Source organism: Hydra vulgaris, chromosome 12 (genome assembly GCF_038396675.1).
Source record: "Hydra vulgaris chromosome 12, alternate assembly HydraT2T_AEP".
Lineage (NCBI taxonomy): Eukaryota > Metazoa > Cnidaria > Hydrozoa > Anthoathecata > Hydridae > Hydra > Hydra vulgaris.
Window position 1 is genome coordinate 45,558,240 of NC_088931.1, and position 9,937 is coordinate 45,568,176.

General features: G+C 26.9%; 1 protein-coding gene across 6 annotated transcripts; it reads left to right on the plus strand.

Moving 5' to 3' along the window:
* The first annotated feature begins 1,495 nt into the window (after positions 1-1,495).
* LOC136088769 (sterile alpha motif domain-containing protein 3-like) lies at positions 1,496-8,123 on the plus strand. Of its 6 annotated transcripts, none has more exons than XM_065813426.1 (8): positions 1,496-1,579; positions 5,184-5,286; positions 5,381-5,457; positions 6,225-6,333; positions 6,523-6,678; positions 6,875-7,078; positions 7,361-7,553; positions 7,617-8,123. In XM_065813426.1, the coding sequence occupies exons 3-8, from the start codon at positions 5,447-5,449 to the stop codon at positions 7,727-7,729; spliced, it is 786 nt and encodes a 261-aa protein (XP_065669498.1). In that variant the 5' UTR covers positions 1,496-1,579; positions 5,184-5,286; positions 5,381-5,446; the 3' UTR covers positions 7,730-8,123. The 6 variants fall into 6 exon arrangements, 4 of the variants coding, with proteins under 4 accessions (XP_065669498.1, XP_065669499.1, XP_065669497.1 ...); XM_065813427.1 differs by lacking the exon at positions 1,496-1,579 and having other exon boundaries at positions 5,130-5,286; positions 7,617-7,696; positions 7,798-8,120; XM_065813425.1 differs by lacking the exon at positions 1,496-1,579 and having other exon boundaries at positions 5,130-5,286.
* The last annotated feature ends 1,814 nt before the right edge of the window (positions 8,124-9,937 follow it).

Below are 9,937 nucleotides of genomic sequence, written 5' to 3' on the forward strand. Positions count from 1 at the left end.
TTTCTTTTTCACAATTAACTATTAGCATTGCTAATAGTTTAAAAAATGTTGAAAAAAAAATTTAAGTTATTGAAAATAAAAAAAGTTTTAAACTTTATAATTTTTTTTATTTTTAATAGTTTAAGATTTTTTTTCTACAAGTAAAAGTGGGCCAAAAAGTCCTTTGAATTAAAGGACTTTTTGGGCCACTTTTAACCCCTTGGGGCACCTGAAGAATATTTTTTTTTTTTAGGAGTTCGATGATTTTAAACCAAAAGACAACTTTTTACACATTTTTAAACCAAAAGACAACTTATTACACATGCAAATTTTGACTTTTTTTAATTTTTTTTTTTAAGATCATAGATGGCAAAAAAATTTTTCCAGGCCTCAAAAAATCATGTACGTCACCCCCCTCCCCAACTCTTACCTTTAAGATCTCTTCTAGACGTTTACAAAGTTCATGTAAACGCCGATGAGCGAAACTGATCTACCAAAATGGTGTTCTTTAGATTCACTATTAAGGGTAAAAAGGTTTTGAAAATTATATAAAAAAAAGAAAAGTTTCTTTAAATATTAAAAAAACCTGAAGCAAAAAAAGTTATAGCATAAAAATTATTAAAAAAAATTCCATGACTATGAGTGGAAGAAGTCATTTTAAAAAAGGTATTTTAATTTTACTAATTGAAGGGGAGAGGTGGCAGCTTTGAACATTTTTTAAACTTTATTTTTTAAAAATCAATATTTTGATTATTCTAATCATTTTTTTTCTTCTGAATAGTCAAAACAATGATTAAGGAACAAAATTACAGTGCTTTAATAAATTCTGAGCTAAAAATTAAGTCAGAATTCCTATTTCTAACACGCGTGAAACGTCCTATTTCGTCCTATAAACGTCCTATTTCTAACACGCATGAAAATGTCCTAAACTGCCCCAACCTGAAGTAGCTTTGAACACACTTGGGACAGCTTTGAATTATCTCTGGCAAATGGAAATGACTAGAGATTACTTTTTTTTTAATAGAGCATTGAGCTACTTTTAAATTTCATTAAGTTTAGGCTTCTAATAGTAAAAATATATATATATTTTTATACAATCTAATCTTATAATCACTCTAGAGAGTTGAGCAAACAAAAGCTATATAAAGCTATTTAAGCTGTACATAGAAGCAGCTTAAAAAAAAAAGCTAACAAAACTAAACTTTAAACTTAAAAAAACCCAATTATAACGGTAAATAGTAATGGATAAAGTTTAAGTTTCCATTAGTAACAGTACACACTAAGAAATAAAGGTAAAACGGGGTGTTTTTATATACCCTAAGGTATATTTACCGCTGCTTAATCCTAATATTGAAATTGAGGTAGATTTTTCTGCCTTAGGGTATGAATTTCGCTACTTTGTAATAGGGTTTTGAAAAAACACCCTAAACGCAAATCTAAAAATAAACGGCAAACCTTTTATTAGCAAACTAAGGTAGAAAATTCTACCTCGGCTAGAGAAAATATCTATCTTAACATTTTCTACCCTTGTAAAGCGAAAAAGCACGACAAAATGGTAGGATTCTTAGGTGGCGAGGATATGTGGATGAGGATATTCTTAGTATGCTATATATTATATATATTAGGGTGACCAGACGTACTCTTTTTTAAATTATTATACTCTTTTTCAAGTAATATTTTTATTGTATCTCTCTTTATTATTAACATTTTATGAAAAAACTTTTTTATTTGGCAACATATCACTAAATTGTTTTCATGTATGAAATATTATAACTGCTATAGTTTTGATATTAAACTCAATGTATTTACATAAACAAAAAATGTACATTTTTTTAACTGACGTTTTGTCTTAAAAATGGGTTCAACAGTTTTAAGCCAAAACGTCAGTTAAAAAAATGTACATTTTCTGTTTATGTAAATACATTGAGTCTAATATCAAAACTATAGCAGTTATAATATTTCATATAATATATACATATATATATAATATTTCATATAATATAATATATATATATATATATATATATATATATATATATATATATATATATATATATATATATATATATATATATATATATATTATTGAACCCAGTTTTAAGCCAAAACGTCAGTTAAAAAAATGTACATTTTCTGTTTATGTAGATACATTGAGTTTAATATCAAAACTATAGCAGTTATAATATTTCATATAATATATACATATATATATAATATTTCATATAATATATATATATATATATATATATATATATATATATATATATATATATATATATATATATATATATATATATATATATATATATATATATATATATATATATATATACTTTTATTATTTTGTAATTTTAGTCAAAAAATAATTCAGATGTCTATATATATGTGTAAAGTCATTTATTGTCGAAAACACTTTTTCTCATGTCATTTTTCTCATCTAGTTAATCATATGCTTCTTTCGCATTCTGAAGATAAATTCATGAATTTAGAGTGTGGCATTGGTGAATGTAAATACTTGTATAATACAGCTAATACTTTTAAATGGCACATTAATAAATGCCATAAAATAGCTGTTGATGAATCTTTACTCAAAAATACAGACTCCGAAATATTGGACAGTCAGAAAACAGAGGAATATGATGCCAGGGAGTGTGAAGAAAATCTGTTTTTAAATATTGACGAGTCCTTAATGCGTGATTTTATGGATTTTAGTGAATGCTTCTCTAGACAATTGTGTCACACTAAACTATATTGTAGAGAAAAATTTATGCTTCCAAAATCAGTAACAAAGCAAATTTTTGAGCAAGTTCAAACATTGTTTGACTTGTATCAAAGCAGTATTTCTTCAATAATTCGGGCTAAACTTAAACATTGTGGAATTGATTGGAAACTAGATTATGTGTATAGACAAATTCTTGAAGAAGATTCTTTCTATGAACGTATTTCAAAATCAACATCCACCGACCATCTAATGGAATCATATATGAAGTTAATCCTTAACTATGTTCCTCCAATTGAATATAATATCTCACCAATTGACAATAGATTTATTGTTACGTTAGAAAATAAAAATCAAGCTAATACTAAATTTCACTATGTTCCTTTATTGGCAACTTTGAAAAGTTATCTAAAACGTGAAGATGTTTGGAGTAGTTTTCAGCATAAAAAACAGGTTAGTGATTATCTACATGACTATACCGATGGTTTGGTATGGCAGTCACGAATAAAACATTTTTGCTGTGACTCTTTTATCAGACTACATTTCTATAGTGATGAACTTGAAATATGCAACCCGCTAGGAAATCGAAAAGGAACTCATAAAATAAGTGTTTTTTACTTTATTGTTGGCAATATTGAGAGTAAATATTGGTCATCATTGAACCACATTCATTTAGCACTGATTTCAAAGTATAGTATAATTAAAGAACACGACTACACACTAATTCTACAACCTTTGTTGAATGATTTAATGATACTTCAAAATGAAGGTATTAACATTAATGTTGAAGGTATAACACACAATCTTAAAGGCTCCATTGTTACATTATCTGGTGATAATTTGTCTGCACATACAATTGGTGGGTTCTCTGCATGTTTCTCGTCTGGCCGTATTTGTCGAAATTGCATGGTACCACATATTAACATTCGTAATATTAAAACTGAAAGTCAATGTATTTTAAGAACTAAAGCCAGTCATGATTATCATGTTAACTCTGTGTTAATTGATCCAACTCTGATGCCTGTGTATGGAGTTAAAAAAGAATGCCCATTTTCTATCTTAAATTATTTTCACCCAATTGATTCCATGCCCCAGGACATATTACATGACATATTGGAAGGACTGATGAGTGTTAATTTTAGTGTTATTATAAAAGGCCTTGTTAAAGATAAGTTTTTGACAGTCTGTGAGCTCAGAAATATACTAAAAAATTTTAAATATGGGATTACTGAACGCTGTAATAAACCATTGCCTTCAAATGTTCCACTTAATTTAGTATCAAGTAACAAGCGCATCAGTGGAAAGGCTGTGGAGAGGTGGTCATTATTTTATCATCTTCCGTTATATATTGGAAAAGTTGTACCATATGAAAACGAATATTGGTTGCTACATTTGTTATGCAAGAAAATATGCCAAATTATTCTTTCACCAGTTATTGATATAGAGTGGATTCCTGTACTCACCCACCTTATTGCTTGGCACCATGAGTTATTAGCACGATTAAATCCAAAATCATTTACACCCAAGATACATTTTCTTGTTCATTATCCACGAATGATTTCCCAATTTGGTCCTCTTAGATTACTTTGGTGCCTAAGATTTGAAGCAAAACATCAATATTTTAAACAAATTGCTCATCGTGTGAAAAATTTTAGAAACATTACTAAAACTCTTGCTGAGACACCAGATGGCTAAGTGTGCTCTTTTGTCACCAGCAAATGAATGGATTCAGAGCTCTCCAGTTATTCTCGGTTTACAGCAATTTCTTCCTTATTCAATTTTTCCAACCAGTCTTTGCATAAAAATTAAACAAATGTATGGAATTGAGATAAGTAGTAATCAAAAGAATATACTGTCTGTCAATCGCTTGCAATGTAATGGAACGTTATCACGTGTAAAAACCTTTGTTGTCTATAATGTAATTGATGAAGAATGCGTTCCACTGTTTGCCAAAATTGAATTCATTTTATATTTGCATGGCCTATGGGTTATATGTTGTATTCTCCATTATTCTTTGACTTATAACCCACATCTTGATGCTTACATTACTGAAAAGAGTGATAAATAGATTGTTTATACACCAGGAGCTATTATTAATTATCAGCCACTTAGTTCATATAACGTAAATGGTGAAAATATGATATTTTTGCACAACAGTGTGGTTAAAAGTTAAAATACTTTACAATATTAAATATAAATACATATTTAAAATTCAACCCAACTATTTAATTTAACATTCATTCCCAACCTACCCCACTAACTCCCTAGACTATTAATATGTTAATTTTTGTTTGGGTGTTTATGTTTTTTTAACATTTGCAAAAATATCTTATATATATTTTAAATATCTTATTTAATGTAATGATTGTAAATGAAAATGATTATCTGTTGTTGATGTTATTGTTATACGGAGAGTATTAATTTCATCAGTCTTTAAATCATACATATTAATAATTTAGATTAAAGTTATTTACTTTTTATTTAGTTTAGTTATTTCTTAAAAATGTATAACTTCAAAGTTTGGACAAGCGACAGAGTTCAGAAAAAAATTTTTGTTGCTGATAATTTGTTGAGTTTAAAGACAAAAGGTTGTTTTTATATTTACAATACCGTTATATTTAATAAAGATTATGCAATTTTATTGATTTATGTAATAATATAAATATTGTTTTTTCTTTACAGCACAAAGAAAGTTCAACTTGATCAACCCTCTTATGATAGTTTTGAATTCTGATGGCACAGAAATAGATGACGATGAGGTGCTATTGCATTGTGTAATTCAATAGGTTAATAATTTTATGAACTTGCTATGAATTTTAAACATTTCATTGTATACCTATGTTCTAAGTTATTTAGTCATTTCTTTATTATAGTTGGTAATTATTACTTTTTTTAAATTAAGCATAATATATTTAATAAATTGTTTAAGATTTTTTTACTAATTCTGAATTTGTGCCCCAACCTTGTGCAGTTATGTCTGATAACAGTTTAACGCCATTGTTTGATATTAAATCAACAACGAATGAGAAAACATTGCGTGTGTTTCCTTTTGTGTATAGCATGCCCGTTCTTCCCTAACATATTTCTGTAGCCCTACAAAAAGCAAAGGTCAAGGCTTCATTAGAGCCATTTGCAGAGCATTCTCTTGTGAGAATATTATTTGAAGATCTTATACAATATGATCTTCAAATAATATGTAAGTTTTTAAATTTTCTTTTATTATGTAGTTAAATCATCGTCATTATTGTCATTATTTTAACATCATTGTTTGTTGTTGGCCCAGGTAGAACTTTTACAGGCGTTAGTTTTTTCAAGAACGCATCTCACAGAATAGTGTGTAATTGTGTTAACAGAACTAAATTCCTTCTGTACAGAATGAATGAATTGAACTGTTTTGAAACTGTTAACACATATATTCAATTTATTTATAGTTACTGAGGCATATAATTAGAGATTTAATAATATATTTAAAATACAAAGTTTTGAAGGGATTAAATTACCAATAAATAATATATTTATTATTTAGCTACCCATCATCTGTGATGTACAATAGTGTATGTTCTGCTATTGTACGAACATATCCAAATCTATGTGACAGTGTCATAGTTATGAAAGGCAAATCATCGAAGTTATATGTGAGTATTTAAATAAATTCTTATAAAATCTAAATCTTGTTAGGTTATCTCTAAAAATGTTTACATACATGTATGGTGTAAAACTGTATAATATTTACTTTCTATGCAAACTTTATGATTTATATGAATATAAATTCATAAATTTATATACATATAAAGATTTATATGTATATAAATTCTCTATTTTAGGTAACATGGTTGGATAGTCTAAGAACTAAATTTAAATCGGAACGTGCAAAATATTCTAATGATGAGTCTGTTATAGCTCATAAAAAGTTTGCATCCAAAAGGATACACAGCCAGCTGATTAATGATAATCAACCTGTAAAGATAACTAGACTAGAGGTACTGCAATTTATTTAATTTTAAACCAGCATTGTGCCAACTCAAATTTGACTGACTTTATTTTATATATCTTTATTTATTTCAATAAATAACTTTAATAGCTAATTTTTAATGGAAGGTAATATCCAAGTACTATTTTGATAAAATTTGTAATTATTTTTTTGTAAAAATTTTCATATTCGGATTTATGTTGCAGGTTTCAAATGACTCTTTAGAAGATTCTTCAAGTGTAGAGCAACATGTAATATTAATGTTAAAGGAGCACAATAAACATTATCCTGACACGACTATTATATCTGATAGAATGAGCCGTACCTATGTATCAAGAAGAATTTTTATCAAAACCAATACTACACAAGTCATATTGCTAAGGTTTCCTTGTTTAACAATGGAAATTGAGGTTATTTTTGTGTTTTTCAATAAACAAACTATAAACATTTATTGTTTACTTTTTCATTTTTGAGATTCCTTTTGCATAATTCCTAATTATTATGATTATTGCAATTAATGTTATTATCATTATATATATATATATATATATATATATATATATATATATATATATATATATATATATATATATATATATATATATATATATATATATATATATATATATATATATATATACATACAAATATTTTTACTAGAAATACTAAAATGGTATTAAAGCTCATTTTAGTTGTTCGAAGAAGCAAAACGAATCACTGGTTTAGATTTGAAAATTAAGATAATGAAGTTTTTTCAAAATCGTTCAGACAAAATTTTGGACATTTGCAAATCAAAGTTGCCTTCAATAAAAAAAACATTGTTTTTGCAAACCGTCAATATTTTATTAAATGGTATTGGTGCATCATCAAATGTTGATATTGAAGGTATATTCTTTGTAGTATAGACTATTTTTTTGCACATGTTATCGTATACATATATAATATCAGGTCAGAGAATATCGGCTTCTTTGCTTCTTTTACCAGTTGTATTTGGTGAAGACATCGATCGCTTCTTTTCTTTAAATAAGGTTGTATATCAAGTTTGTAGTCTTTATTACTAACGATTTTATTATGAATAATTATTAATGAAATTATTACTTTAATAATTTATACATTTTTGTAATTACAGAATCCATAAGTTTCCACTCCATCAATAACCATCAGATGTGCAGGCGAAGCGAATGTTTTTAACGTTGATGATGCCGAAATAAACGTAATGCTCGACGGCATAGTAATAGCAAAATCCAAGACAGTATTAAGTGCGCTTACAAGTTTAGTTGCAGCCTACTGGGTGTACGAAATTGCATTTGACGCAAAACTTAAAAAAACATTAGATTTTGTTGCAAGCCATGTTTGTGGCGTTTCTAGCTACATTACTACACCATTTAGTCAAAGAATTTTGAACAAACTTTTGTAATAATAGATAATTTCTATAAAAATATAACTTAAAAAAAATAATTTGTATCTCAATAAACACGAGTAAATTAATTACAATTTCCATATAATACTTTAAACTAGACATACTTTGACCGGTTCCACAATTAAACTAAAGCTGCAATGTAAATTCGCGTGAAAAATATTTATATTTCTGCCCTAATTGGGTAGATTTTTAAATCTTGGGTGGATTATTATACCCTTGTTAAGGGTATATTTTAACACCCGAAAAGTTAAGGTATATTTTTCTACCCATAGGGTCGGATATACGAAGTACCTCTACGGGTAGAAAATTCTACCCTAAATCTAGGGTAGATTTTAAATCTTGGGTGGATTATTATACCCTTGTTAAGGGTAGATTTTAAAACCCGAAAAGTTATGGTATATTTTTCTACCCATAGGGTCGGATATACGAAGTACCTCTACGGGTAGAAAATTCTACCTTTTTTTTTTTAGTGTGTAGATAAAACAAGGGTTATGTAAAATATTAAAGCATCCACTGATCTAATTAAAATCTAACACTTCAAAACACAAATGTTTGTGTTAGTGCATTGCTTAGTATAATATTGTATTATAGAACATATAAAAAACACTAATAATGTAATAAAGAATATATATATATGTATATATATATATATATATATATATATATATATATATATATATATATATATATATATATATATATATATATATATATATAACCTCAAATATAATAATAATAATAATAATTCATTTATTTCAGACAACAAGTACAATACAATTTCCATAGTAAAACAAAACAAATAAAAGTCAATTAACAATTCTGTTTAATCCATACGCAGTTAAATTATTACTGGCACAGGCGACAAGCTACTTTTTAAAATGTCTGCAGTTAAGCAGTAAAGTATCGAGAGTAGGCAGGCCCAACTCCATAAACATATTTTTAACACTTGAGTACTTGTCATACCCAAAAAATATTTTAGCAGATTTCTTGTAATAAGATTGTAGATTTGAAAAAGTACTTACACTATAGTTAAGCCACAGAGCAGCATCGTACAAACAGAGGCAGTACGCCTTAAATAACTGTATTTTAACCCTTTTTAATATATATATATATATATATATATATATATATATATATATATATATATATATATATATATATATATATATATATATATATATATATATATACATATGTATATATATATATATATATATATATATATATATATATATGTATATATATATATATATATATATATATATATATATATATATATATATATATATATATATATATATATATATATATATGTAATTCCGGAAAGTTCTAGAACATTTAATGACGTAGGGATTTCATAGCTTTAATAGTTTTTACCAATAATAATTGTAAATTTGTGTTTGCGGTGATTTATGACGGTGTTTGGAAGGATATTTTAGGAAAAGCATAGGGTATATATATTGAGGAAAAAATTTGTATAAAGAGAGTTTTAGTTAGGAGAAAAGAGTATTGCTGTTTATTAATTTGTTGATTACGAGAAAAAACAAGCTAACCGGGCATAGAACCAAGTATGAGATTATTTGATATGTTTGAAACGTATGATGGCACTTCGGATACTGCTGTTTGGATTCAACGAACGAAAGTGGTTGCTGAAATTCAGAACTTAAAGCTTGAACTACTTTTTCCGATTCTTTTCAAAGAAGCTGCTTATGTAGTGTACGATGCTTTAACCGCGGAAGATAAAAAAGATGTAGTGGAAGTCGAGCGTGTGTTATTAGTGGCGTTTTCTGTAGATGCCTATACTGCATATGAACTGTTTACAAAACGAAAATTATGTAACGGAGAAAAA

Coding starts and splice junctions, on each gene's coding strand:
- LOC136088769 (XM_065813426.1), top strand. Junction 6,334..6,522: donor GCAAATCATCGAAGTTATAT/GTGAGTATTTAA, acceptor TCTCTATTTTAG/GTAACATGGTTGGATAGTCT. Junction 7,554..7,616: donor ATCAAATGTTGATATTGAAG/GTATATTCTTTG, acceptor ATATAATATCAG/GTCAGAGAATATCGGCTTCT.